Source organism: Entelurus aequoreus, linkage group LG04 (assembly GCF_033978785.1).
Source record: "Entelurus aequoreus isolate RoL-2023_Sb linkage group LG04, RoL_Eaeq_v1.1, whole genome shotgun sequence".
In the NCBI taxonomy this organism is placed as follows: Eukaryota; Metazoa; Chordata; class Actinopteri; order Syngnathiformes; family Syngnathidae; genus Entelurus; species Entelurus aequoreus.
In genome coordinates, this window is record NC_084734.1 from 25995057 (window position 1) to 26009616 (window position 14560).

At 35.3% G+C, this 14560-nt stretch overlaps 1 protein-coding gene across 2 annotated transcripts in view; it reads right to left on the reverse strand.

Moving 5' to 3' along the window:
- mdn1 (midasin AAA ATPase 1) overlaps positions 1–14560 on the reverse strand; it is a 194309-nt gene that overhangs the window by 47906 nt on the left and 131843 nt on the right. For both annotated transcript variants that reach the window (XM_062044455.1, XM_062044454.1), the window contains exons 66-70: positions 11349–11587; positions 2629–2724; positions 2331–2425; positions 1840–1964; positions 1608–1760 (exon numbers count right to left, since the gene is read on the reverse strand). In XM_062044455.1, coding sequence (XP_061900439.1) covers positions 1608–1760; positions 1840–1964; positions 2331–2425; positions 2629–2724; positions 11349–11587 — 708 coding nt within the window. The remainder of the gene's footprint in view (positions 1–1607; positions 1761–1839; positions 1965–2330; positions 2426–2628; positions 2725–11348; positions 11588–14560) is intronic.

Below are 14560 nucleotides of genomic sequence, written 5' to 3' on the forward strand. Positions count from 1 at the left end.
TGAACAGTGCATACCAATGATGGCATGTGTACAACTACCGTATTTTCCGGACCATAGGGTGCACCGGATTATAAGGCGCACTGCCGATGAATAGTCTATTTTTTTTTTTTTTAAATAAATCTTTTTTTATATATAAGGCGCACCGGATAATAGGGCGCATTAAAGGAGTCATATCATCAATTTTTCATGATTTATGCAGATCCCAAATACAGATCAGCAGGTACCAGAAGATAAGAGAAGTTGCTTGTGCATAATATTGTGAAACAAAACGTCTTACCTTATACACACACCATAATAATACTCGTATGTTGAAGCACAGTACAATCCATCAAGCGGTGCGGCTTCAAAGCCTACCAAAGTCGTACTAAAACATTTTGATAGATTTTTGAGCGGCATGTGTAGTGTTCTATATCAGGGGAGCCCAAACTGCGTCCAAACTCCGGCCCGCGGGAAGTCCCAAGTTAAAATAAATAAATAAAATACAATGGTTTTTTTTAATTATTTTTTTTAAAAATCTGTCCTTTCTAATTCATTTTCTACCGCTTGTTTCTCTCGTTGTCTCCTAGCCGCTCAGGCAAATCATATTGTCTGAAAATGCAGTTTCCCATCGATAACGTGACATCATCGCGCTCGGAAAATATATATATATATATATACACACTGTATATAGTCGGGGTTACTGTGGTTTATCTGTTATACAGTGCTCAATACCGGGGTAGAGCGGAATATACGTTAGGTCAGGAAAAAAACACAGAGGCTATTTCATCCCTACAAGCCGGTTTCGCAGGTTTCCCTGCTCTTCTGAAGAGCAGGGAAACCTGGGAAACCGGCTTGTAGGGATGAAATAGCCTGTGTTTTTTCCTGACCTAACGTGTGTGTGTGTGTGTGTGTGCGTGTATATATATATATATATATATATATATAGTTATAATAATTTTTTTAACCCAATGCGGCCCTTGAGTCAAAAAGTTTGGGACCCCTGTTCTATATTTTCCATGGAACATATAAAATGTTGGTGTTGTTTACTTGAATCATATTGCTATCATAGTGCAGCCTACACTTATCTTTTATGTATAACTGCCATCTACTGGTCACACTTATCATTACACCATGTACCACATAAAATAGCTTCGAGGTGGGTAAGTTCAACTAAACGTATTCCTTACATTAGGCGCACCGGGTTATAAGGCGCACTGTAGAGTTTTGAGGGAAAAAAAAGGATTTTAAGTGCGCCTTACAGTCCGGAAAATACGATAATACAATTGGACTTGACTAAGTCATTGAGTGCATGCTCCTCAAAACTCTGACGCTGATACACACTACTCGGGAAAGATTGGTAAAGAAGGAAAAACATTGGGAATGCAGCATACGGTGATGTTGTCTGACGCTTAGGAAGAGCATAACATGAACATAACTAATACATTGATTAACTTACATGCATCGATACTAGAACAAAATAGTTGTTGTGGTTACCAGTAAATGTAATTGAGCTATATGGCAGATGAACTTAACTATGCATGTATTGCAAGTGGAAGTGGTGGGGAAAAAGTGTTTGTGGTGGAGCTGCCCTCAATGTAGTTGTGTGTTTGCAAAGAAGAATGCCAGACCTTGTCCAGGTTGAGTAGGATGCAGAAGGAGGTGGCAGTGGAAAGTCAGCAGCATAGTCAAGCGGGTATGGAACTCGCCCAGGTTGGAACCTTCCATGAAAGCCTGGAGAGTGGATGACAATGAGGCTAAGGAAAGGCCTCCCATATCCTTGCCTGTATAGGAAATTAATTCTAAATTATTTGGAAAACAGGACACAAAAAGCAACAATTGTATTTATTTTTTGCTCTGTACCGGCATCAGCATGCATCTTCTGATCAGCCAGATATTTGGCTAATAGCTGGTAAATCGAGAACCAATGCTTCGTTGAGTTCTCATTGTGATGCTTTACTGCATTGTCCAGACTGCTTGACCAACAACTGGCACAAAAAAGAGACATGCATTTAGTTTACATTTACACACACATACCCAGCTTTAAATTACATTAGCCCTCTTTGCCAGTATTTTGACAAACCAACAACAAATGACTAAAGTGACGTCACAACACAAACGGAAAGCAACGTAAAAATAATGTAATCCGGATTATCTTGGAAATATGTAGTGAATACAATTTAATATTAGGTGGTTGCAAAGAGGGGACTTCAAATTTGTACACCGGAACTGCAACCAAAAAAAAACCAAGGTGTTGAAGCTAACCAAACTGTAAGAAACACATACACATGCGGTTTGAAACGGTGTGTCGCTAAACATTTGACATGTTACAGTTTCCACCCTAATTGTCTTACTTTATCTCCAGTTTGCGCCACTGGATAATGAGCTGAGTAACCGCTTCCAGTTCTTTCTTCAGGGATACCGCACGGCACGCATTATTCTCCCAGTCCTGTTAAAAGCAACAGAAGATGAAAATGTTTTACGCAATAGTACCCATTTAGGATGGATTCATTTGAATAACTGCTAACAATGACATAACTTTTTCTCACACATTCTTCGGGTAATATATTGAAACATGTGAATGGGCACTTGCATTGCAGCAGGCCCATAAAAAGTAAGAGGGATATGGAACATGTTGAAAACGACACTTACTTGTGCTTTACTTAGCAGTATCTCCAGGCCATTGAGGAATGCTGCCAATGGACTTGACAAACTAAAACCCATGATCCTTTCAATCACCACTGTCACCTGCAACACACACAAATGTGACTTAAGACAGGAGTTCCTACCAAACTACTCACGTCAAAAAATGTGTTGAGTCGGAAGTGGCATTGGAAGATGAAGCTGCTACGCAAATCCTTTGTTTTGAAGTGCACACATCAAACTGCATACAAATCTTTGAGATTGGTGTAAATTGGCGAAGAAAAACTTGACTTATGATCAATAATATTTGCCATGATTTGGTCTATGTGTCGTCACGTTTGTTGCACATTTGGATGAGCTTTTAGTGCAGGATGAAAGGAAAATGATTCTTAAAAGAGATTGTATCCAATGGTGACGAAGAAGATATGGAGGAAGACCAAAAGACTCTGGTGTAAGTTTGCCATTTAGCAAATGTTTATGCAGTGCAGTGCAGCGTGCAATGACCTGTATATTGGAGGAACCAAACAACCCTTACACAACTGCAAGGCAAAACAATGGGAAACAGTTTCTTTGGGGCCAGACTCAGCATTTCAGTTGCATCTTAAAAACAAAGGCCATTGATGTCTAAATATTTGATAGGGAGGAGTGCATATTGTAAAGACGTGTAAAAGAAACCATATACTTGTATGTCAAACCAAAAAGGCCCTCTTTAACAGAGGAAGAGCTTTGCACCGTCACTTGCCATCTGCTTACAACAACGTCCTGGCATTTCCCCCACACAAAGCCTGTCTCATTTCACAGTAAAAAAAAGGCCACTAACAAGTTGTTTTGCCACTCGGAATTCAAATGACCTATTTGTATGCAGGAAGGTCATTCACCAGCCAGGCCGGTCAACCTAACAACAGCGCTATTTTGACACACACAGGGAGGCTCCACACCTGAAGAACTGCAAACTGAAGAAGCTTTTGAACTAAAGGTGAAACGTTTCCAACAAACAAGAAGAGTCCAGTTGCCCTGATTTAACCTTTGCAGATTACCATGACCTGGATGAATGAGAATCTATGCAGATGATACATTTAAACATGCCTGTACTGTACAGTACAGCCTGACCCTGCAATATATTATCTTAATTTTAATCAGTGTTTCAACAAACATTATATTCAGGCTGCCAAATTAATTAATTGTTTTGACCTTGTGAAAATAATCAAGAATTTTATGAAATGCAACTGTGGACTATAGTAACTGTCAAACCCTTTCAGAAATTGTCCGATGACTGCAACTTTCCCCGCATATTTTTATTGAATTTTGATTATGTTTGTTTCTATAATTATTAATATTATTACTAATTACTATTATTAGTTATAATTAAACAAAGCAGTATAGTAAATTGACAATGATCCCAAAAACTGATCTTTTACTGCCATCACATGTCTACTTGAAGGACAGGTTCCATACCCTGGAATAAAACATCAATACAGTAAATTCTTGTTTATCGCTGTTGATTGGTTGCGGGCCTGACTGTCGTAAATTATTTTCTACAGATTCGAAATTATTAAATATAAATTGAATATCTTCATAAATTTACTATCTTCTAAATACATTTTTAACATGATAAGAGTCCTCTCGATATGAAGTAACACTCACATAGTCACCTTTACACTCTTTTAAATCCAATGTTGTGTGAGGCTGAGCCAATCAGTGGCTATGATACTGAATAGAGCGTTCTGATTGGTTTGGTCTTTTCTAGTGGCTGAACTAAGTAAAAATACAAATACTAATGTAGTATTTATATTTTTCGTTTTTTTTTGGCCTTTTTACACTTGATAATGCTAATTTTAAGGCAATAATCTTTTTTTTTTTTTTTTTAAATATATATATACACTACCGTTCAAAAGTTTGGGGTCACATTGAAATGTCCTTATTTTTGAAGGAAAAGCACTGTACTTTTCAATGAAGATAACTTTAAACTAGTCTTAACTTTAAAGAAATACACTCTATACATTGCTAATGTCGTCACTTCCTGTCAATGAGAAAGGACGCAAAAGAGAAAGGCTCCGCTCTTGCTACCGGAGTTTTTTGTTAAATCTGAAGATTTTGACCACTGATTTGCGATCACAGCCACAGGAGAGTACTCTGGCATCTTCAATCTGATTTTGGTCAGTTGAGAGGCACTGATACGCTGAAAGAAGGCGAGTTGAGAGAGCCGTTAGACTCAAGCCAAAGGTGCCTTGCCGCAGTTCAAAGCGGTTGCCTAGCAACCAAAAGCTACGGAGAGTTTACAGCTGTTTTAAAGTGATCCCGACGTCGCAGAGTGATATAAGTTGACAGGCTGAAACCTCAAATTGATCTCTGAACGGCGCAAGATACGAAATTGTTGGAAAAAACAAGTTAAAGTGCTGCAAGTCGCTAAAGAAGCAACTGCCGTTAAGACACAAGCAAGAGGCAGTGACGTCAGTGACTGCCGCGATGCGAAAAGGTAAAGGAAAGATTGAAATCCCGAAACCTTCGGGGTCAGCTGTTACAGAACACAACTGGGAACAAGATTTGAGGTTGGACACAAGACATGATGGGAATCAAGAAGTGATAATACAAATACTTGAAGAAATGAAAGAAGAAATGAAAGAAATGAAAGAAGAAATGAAAGAAGAAATGAAAGAAATGAAAGAAGAAATGAAAGAATTGAAAGAAATGAAAGAAGAAATGAAAGAATTGAAAGAATATCTGAGAAAAGTAACAACAGAACACCAACAAGATGTGAAAAGTCTGCAGGAAAATATAGAAAATCTGCAATCTCAGAACAACAGAAGAAATAATGAAGCCACTGAAATGAGCAAACAAATGAAGATCCTTCAAGAAGACAACAACATGCTGAGGAATATCATAGATGAAATGGATCAGGACAAACGAATGAATGATATCATCGTGACTGGGCACCGAATTAAACCAAGATCCTATGCGAAAGCTGTGAATAATGAAGGTGAACCAGATGAAATGGATATGATCTCAGCAGAACAGCAAGTGGTCAACTTTCTGCAATCAAAGGAAATTGAAATTGACATTAATACCATCGAAACATGCATCCCACTGAACGGAAGAAACAACAACGCCACTCCAGTCGTGCTCGTGAAACTCGTAAACAGAAAATCTAAAATGGCATTGCTGAGACAGGGAAAGAAGCTGAAGGGAACAAATGTGTACATGAATGAGCATCTCACAAAACGCAATGCTGGAATCGCCAAGAAAGCACGCGACTTGAGAAGGCAGGGAAAAATCCAGGGAACTTGGAGCACCAACTGTAAAATCTACATCAAGCTGAATGGAGGTCCAGAAGCAAGAGTAATTGTTGTCTATGACATCAAGGACCTGGACAATTTTTAAAGTTTACACAGCTACCAAAACAACGATGATAATGGACTCTGACAAAAAACAAACACCCAAATTCAACATCGACACTACTATGTTCCAAGGGACGACTAAACAAGAGGACCTACATTCAGGATTGCATTCACCTACACTTATTGAGATTATTGAAACAACATCAAAGATTGTTGAACAAGAAAATATGGAACTAAAAAATTTCTGCAACAAAGATTACAAAAACCAGGATTTGGAAAATGATATAGATCCAGATACAAATTTTTTCTCCCACATCAGTAATAATTGTTTTTATTATACAGATGATCAATATAATAGCAACATTACATGCGATAACAAATTGTCAATTATTCATTTTAATAGCAGAAGCTTGTATGCAAACTACAACAACATTAAGAACTTTTTGGAACACATCAACGAACCATTCAAAGTGATTGCTGTTACAGAAACATGGATTGATGATAAAAAAGGAATAGATTTTGATCTGGAGGGATATGAACTAAACTACATCAACAGAACCAACAAAAATGGAGGAGGAGTAGCTGTGTACGTGATGAAGAACCTGAACTACAAAGTGGTAAAAAACATGTCATTTGCTATAGATAATATCTTAGAATGTATAACCATTGAAATATGTCAGGAAAAAAGCAAAAACATTTTCATCAGTTGTATATATAGATCACCTAAGTCAAGTATAGAAACATTTGAAGAATGGATCAAGGCTACTTACATGGATAATGGTCAAAGAATAATGTTCTTATGTGGTGACTTTAATATTGACTTATTGAACCCTAACAAGCAAAAGTCTATTGATGACTTCATTGATACAATGTACAGCATCAGTTTATATCCAAAAATCACAAAGCCAAGTAGAATCACAGCACACTGTGCCACGCTTATTGATAATATTTTTACCAATGAGTTTGACAATAACACTACAAGTGGTCTACTTATTACCGACGTTAGTGATCATCTGCCAGTTTTTACAATATATGATGGACACTACAAGAAGAAAATGGAAGACAAAAGGACATTTCGAAGACTGTGCACAGAGAAGAGGATGACTGCTTTCAAAATTGAGCTACAAAAGCAAGATTGGGACAATGTGTACAATGAAAAAGAGGTTGATGAAGCATATGAACATTTCTTAAACAAGTTCACAATACTTTATGACAAACATTGTCCATGGATACAACTTAGTAATAAACAGAGAAAGAATAACCAACCATGGATGACAAAAGGATTAAAAAATGCTTGTAAGAAGAAGAATACACTATATAGACAATTTATAGCACAAAGAACTATAGAGGCAGAAATTAAGTACAAAAAGTATAAAAACAAGTTAACAGAAATACTACGATCATGTAGAAAAGAATATTACAGTGAATTATTGGACAGGAACAAAAATAATATGAGAGCAACATGGGGCATCCTCAATAGCATTATTAAAAATGGAACTAAGAGGGACTACCCTCAATACTTTTTAGACGGAAATAAAAACAATGACAACATAAAGGAAGTAGTTGAAAGCTTCAATAATTATTTTGTAAATATTGGACCAAAATTGGAAGAAAGGATTCCAGACCCAGTTCCAATTGAGGACTATAATGATACCATAGAGCGAAATCACAACTCCATGTTCCTCAGTAATGTGACACAGGAGGAAATAGTTATAATCGTGAAAAAATGTAAATCTAAGACTTCAACTGATTGTAATGGAATTGATATGGATACGATAAAAAAGGTTATAGAAGAGATCTCAGGACCATTAATGTATATTAGTAACCTATCATTTCAAACAGGTACATTTCCAAACAAAATGAAAATAGCTAAAGTTGCACCAATTTATAAGACTGGAGATAAACATCAATTTACAAATTATAGACCTGTTTCTTTACTTCCACAATTTTCTAAAATCATTGAAAAACTGTTTAATAACAGATTAGAGAGTTTCATAAATAAAAATAGAATACTCGAAGAGAACCAATATGGATACAGAGCTAATGTCTCAACTTCAATGGCTTTAATTGAAATTACAGAAGAAATTACCAATGCAATAGACAGTAAAAAATGTGCAGCAGCAGTTTTTATGGATCTAACTAAAGCATTTGACACAATTAATCACAATATTTTAATCAAAAAACTAGAACGATATGGCATCAGAGGGTTAGTCTTAAACTGGATAAGAAGTTATCTAACGAACAGGAAACAATACGTGAAGCTAGGCGAACACACGTCTACAACGCTAAATATATCCTGTGGTGTACCTCAGGGATCAATATTAGGACCTAAATTATTCAATCTCTATATAAATGACATTTGTAAAGTTACAAAAGATTTAAAGTTAGTATTATTTGCGGATGATACAACAGCGTTTTGTTCAGGAGAGAACACACAGGAGATAATACAAATAATAACAGAAGAAATTAACAAATTAAAAAGATGGTTTGACAAAAACAGACTATCGTTGAATCTTAGTAAAACTAAAATAATGCTATTTGGTAATAGTAGAAGAGAAAGTCAAACACAAATACAAATAGACGGAATAGAAATTGAAAGAGTAAATGAAACCAAATTTCTAGGTATAATGATTGATGATAAATTGAACTGGAAATCTCACGTAAAAAATATACAACATAAAGTAGCAAGAAACACGTCAATAATGAATAAAGCAAAACATGTTCTAGACCAAAAATCACTTCATAGTCTATACTGCTCACTAGTGTTACCATATCTGAGCTACTGTGTAGAAATATGGGGAAATAATTACAAAAGTACACTTCATTCATTAACGGTGTTACAAAAAAGATCAGTTAGAATAATACATAATGTTGGATATAGAGAACATACAAATCCTTTATTTATTGAATCAAAGATACTGAAATTCCACGACATAGTGAATTTGCAAACAGCTAAAATTATGCACAAAGCAAACTATAACCTGCTACCCAAGAATATACAACAATTCTTCTCAACAAAAGAGGAGAAATATAATCTTAGAGAAAAATGTAATTTAAAACATTTGTACGCACGTACAACACTTAAGACCTTCAGTATATCAGTATGTGGAATTAAATTATGGAATGGATTAAGCAAAGCAATCAAACAATGTACTAATATGATCCACTTCAAGAAACTCTTCAAACTTAAAGTGTTTACAAAGTACAAAGAAGAAGAACCATGACAAACATTTTCAATTTATTTCATCCATTCATTCTTAAAGTAATCTTACTTATCTCATCATATGATATATGACTTTCTTCACCAATTATTATTATTAAATTCTTACTATTATTTATTTATTTATTTTTATTGTGATTACATATGGAGTTTATTGTGAAAAAATTGAGAACAGGAAGTGAATAAAAAAAGTTTCAGCAACTGTTATGTAAAGAAAAGGGGTAGGATTAAATAAGCTCTGCTTCTTCCTACTCCTTTTCGAACATGTTGAAAAGAGAAACTGGAAATTGTGATGTATCATGTTGTATGCTTGCATGTTCGAAATAAACTCAAACTCAACTCAATGTGGTAAATGACTATTCTAGCTGCAAATGTCTGGTTTTTGGTGCAATATCTACATAGGTGTATAGAGGCCCATTTCCAGCAACTATCACTCCAGTGTTCTAATGGTACAATGTGTTTGCTCATTGGCTCAGAAGGCTAATTGATGATTAGAAAACCCTTGTGTAATCATGTTCACACATCTGAAAACAGTTTAGCTCGTTACAGAAGCTACAAAACTGACCTTCCTTTGAGCAGATTGAGTTTCTGGAGCATCACATTTGTGGGGTCAATTAAACGCTCAAAATGGCCAGAAAAAGAGAACTTTCATCTGAAACTCGACAGTCTATTCTTGTTCTTAGAAATGAAGGCTATTCCACAAAATTGTTTGGGTGACCCCAAACTTTTGAACGGTAGTGTATATATGTTGTGTGTGCATACAAACGTTTCAAGTTCCATTTTTTACAAGATTTTATTTCTCCTCTTTTGATGAGAACAACTGTTGTACATTCTTGGGAAGCATGTTATAGTCCGAAGGGACAAATGGTAGAAAATAGATGGATGGATATTACCAAACATCTTCAACAATCAAAGCATGATCATAACAATTCACATTTTGTGTTATTTATGCGTGAAACTGTTATTTAAACATGGAAGTGTAGCTCCTCGTCTGAATGAGAGTGCTCCTAAAGCAGGAGTACAAATTCTGTATTTCTACAAAATACAAAATCTGGCAAGACAGCAACACACATTATTATTGACATTAAATCATGTTTGTCCTTTTTGTGTTGAGCTGTTTAAAAAAGCATAAAGTTTAAAATACATTTCATTAAAGCAAATTAATTGTCCGTTCATAGTGTAAAACTTGAAAATTATCTGTGTAAGGTACTCTTTTTAATAATGAAAAATTATGTATATATGCCATTCATCGTAATTAAATATATTATTCGTTTGACAGCCCTAGTGTATGTATGTGTATAATATATATATATATATATATATATATATATACATATATTTATATATATATATTTATATATATATATATTTATATATTTATATATATATATATTTATATATACACACACACACACACACACACACACACACACACACACACACACACACACACACACACACACACACACACACACACACACACACACACACACACACACACACACACACACACACACACACACACACACACACACACACACACACACACACACACACACAGTATGTATACTTGCAAAACTTTGAAGTTTGGACAGCTGTATTTGTTTTCCAAACTGCACACATTTGTGTGCAAAAAAGCATATTTTGCTGAGGTTGCAAAGAACGCCTAAAAAGACTGTTAACAAATTAACTAAATACAAAGATGATGCAATGTAATTGAAAAAAATAAGCCTCAAAACATTGCAACTTTTGTTGCAACTTTCTGAAAAGGCTGCTGCGAATTTTGGCAGTTTAGGCCACTAGAATCACGAAAAAGCCCACAAAATTGCTGCGTGTGTGCACCTATCTGTACCGGTGTACAAATGATCAGCCAAGTCATCCACCATGTGCACACACAGAGAATGTAACTGAAGAGGAACAATAATATTACAGATGGCTACACTACGCACATATGATTGTGCACAACGCCACCCCATAATGCTGTAAACATAGGGTAAACACAAGGGGGAACAAATGAATAGAAATTGAATTTTGATATCGACCAGTATTACATGAAAGAGTGTGGTTGCTTACAGAGGTTTCATTGTTGGAGGGCATGCAGTGAATGGGTTTATATTTGCCAAGTTCAAAAGTTTGATCCTGGGATATTTGAATTTGCATGTATCACTACTCACCTGCACAAGGGCTGGGTGCTCTGGCCAGTCGTCAAGTCTTTGCTTCACAGCTTGATTCATTTGTTGCAAGACTGCAAGACAGAGGCGGGCCTCACTCAAATTGGGCTGTTGATAGAAGTCATAAGGCCCATCTGATGTGAGAACCAGTACATCAGACCCTGACACGCCTTGCACCGTGTTCTGGAGAAGAGTGGACAGCAGCAGCTCACTGCCTGAAAGCTGCTGGTTAATTTCTGCATCTGTAGGGTACAGTATAAATGAGACAACCAGTTTGTTTTTGTTTTTTTAAATTAAATGCATTATTTTAGATTGTATATTGTTTCTGTTCTTGCCGTATTGTGATGCCATTGTCATTTATATACAGGTAAAACCTACGATATAATGCAGTAGATTTTTTCAACTGAAATTGTATACTAAACCCCATGACTACAATAAATGTGTTTAAAATTGATCTTTAATTTGACAACTATTTTATGTGGACACCATTTAAGTGGAAAGATTATGTCTAATAAATAAAAGAAGAAGGAAGGAAACACATTTACAAAACAACATTATAAGAGAATCCTTGAAATTCCTTTTTGGCCCACCAGTGGACCTGAAACAACACAAATGTATTGTATAGGTTGGTTAAAACACGGTCGGGCATAATTGTTTAAGTATTTGTGACAGAAAAGACCATGAACGATTAAAACACTTACTGTGTACCTGACAACTCTGCGTACTGTAAATATGATCTTTGATGAAATATGGTACGTGAACCAGGAAACAAGGATAAGGGAATGAAAAAAAGTGTCACTAGATGCTCTAGAACAGGGGTCACCAACGCGGTGCCCGCGGGCACCAGGTCGCCCGTAAGGACCAGATTAGTCGCCCGCGGGCCTGTTCTAAAAAAAAAAAAAAAAAAAAAAAATTTTTTTTTTAAAAATTAAATCTACATAGAAAAAACACAAGATACACTTTCAATCAGTGCATCAACCCAAACAACCTCCCCCATGCACACTCATCCACACCCACTCACACAATAGGGGTTATTTCTTTCTACTACCAATATTCTGGTTCCCACAACATAGACAACACATCTGCAAGGGACACAGTCCCTGAAGAACACATGATTGTATAGGCTGCTGGTCCACTAAAATTTTCATTAATTACTATTTTTATGTAATTATTTTTATATTGTTTTACTTTCTTTTTTATCCATGAAAATGTTTTTTATTTATTTATCTTATTTTATTTTTAAAAAAAGGGCCTTATCTTCAACAGACCAGGTTGTCAATGAAATTAGATTTGTTTAAAGGTTTTTTTTAACCAGGCCCAGTCCAGATAATGTCCAAGTCAGATTCAGCAACACACACCTTCATTCATGTACACAGAAAAAAATTAGGGAACACAACAGATTGCATATAATTTATAAACAAAATTACATTTTCAAAATAAGCATTTATGTACAGTACAGATTATGTCCAGGTCACTCAAATTAGGGAACACAACAACAGATATCATATAATCTATAAACATAATTATACTTTCAAAATAAGCCTTTGAGGACTTCTCATCTTTTTTTTAATGTTTTTTGGCATCATTATCATTTTCAACCATGTAACTTTCTAAAGTTAGAAAATACTGAATAAATGTTTTAAAGAAAGTAATACTAAGTGAATATCTGTTTTTGGCCTTGAAAATAAACATTTTACCGAGTACTATAATTAAATTGACTAAATCATGATTGTCAATGAACTCTCCTAAAATAACAGAAACCACATTAAGCTTCATAAACAAACCAATCCTCAAACACATTTTTTCAACTTCCACCCAAAACAAAGACACAATATGACAATACCAAAACAAATGCAGGGTGGATTCAGGCTCCTGACAACAAAATCGGCAATCATCTGACTCTGTCATATTCCATAATTTTAACATTTTCCCTGTGGGTAAGAAGTTATAAGTAATTTTAATTTGAAAATAACGATTTTGCACATCGATAGTGGTTTTATAGATTAGTTTGAATATGGCATCCCATGGCAACAGGCAGTCAAAAAAGTCCTCCCATTTTCCATTTGTGTTGTATGAGGCAGCCTTCAAAGATTTCTTTATTAAATAAAAATTATATATTTTTCTATTTATTTTAGTTCCTTTTTGCCAACTAGAATTTCTTATTAGAGGTTTACAAACTAATAATTTAGTAGTTCCATAATTAATTATTTGTTTCCATCTTTTCCCAATTACTCCAGTTAGTTGATAAAATGAAAAGCTTGAGCAAGCATCACCATACATAGCTCTAAATTCATCATACTTCATAATTTTACCATTCTCATTGATAATATCATTGACAAAAATGATTCCTCTTTCAAACATATTTTTCCAAAAGAAAGGCTTTCCATCTATTACAATATTAGAGTTCATCCATATTAACTGCTGCAAAATATCGTCTCTTTTTTCTGGCACATAAAATTGAAAACACCACTATGAGTGGATTGTTTCCTTTATGAACCCCAGCAGACTCTCTGGGAGGGGATCACTTGTACAAAAGGATACAATTTCTTTTGATACAGTACATGTTTTTTGTCCAACAGGACATTTGTGTACCACTCAATGTTTAAATACATCTTTGGAACAATTGATGCTTTTAAAGACAGACACATAGCTTCAAGGTTGAGAAGTTTCAGGCCCCCATATTCATACTCTTTGAACAAAACCTTTCTTTTAATCTTTTCTGGTTTGCCGTTCCAGACAAAATCGAAGACCCTCCGCTCATAAATCTTAAAAAAGTTTTGTGATGGAGCTGGTAATGACAAAAACAAATAAATAAATTGAGGAATAATTAACGAGTTGGCAATAGACATTTTACCATACAAGGTTAGGGATTTCCCTTTCCATAATTGCATAATTTTGTCCAGCTTTCTTAGTCGAGTATCATAATTTACTTAACCTAGATCAGGGGTCGGCAACCTTTACCACTCAAAGAGCCATTTTGGCAAGTTTCACAAATTAAAGAAAGTAATGGGAGCCACAAAAAAAAATTTAAAATATAAAATGACAAACACTGCATACAAAGCTTAAATGCTTTGTGCTATGTTAACCAGGGGTCTCCGACACACGCACCGGCACGCACTTTAATGTGGAAATTTGATGTTAGTGCAGCCCGCGAGTTTTGAATGAATGGCGCTTGATAGCGTCATACTTGTCAACTCTCTCATTTTTCCCGGGAG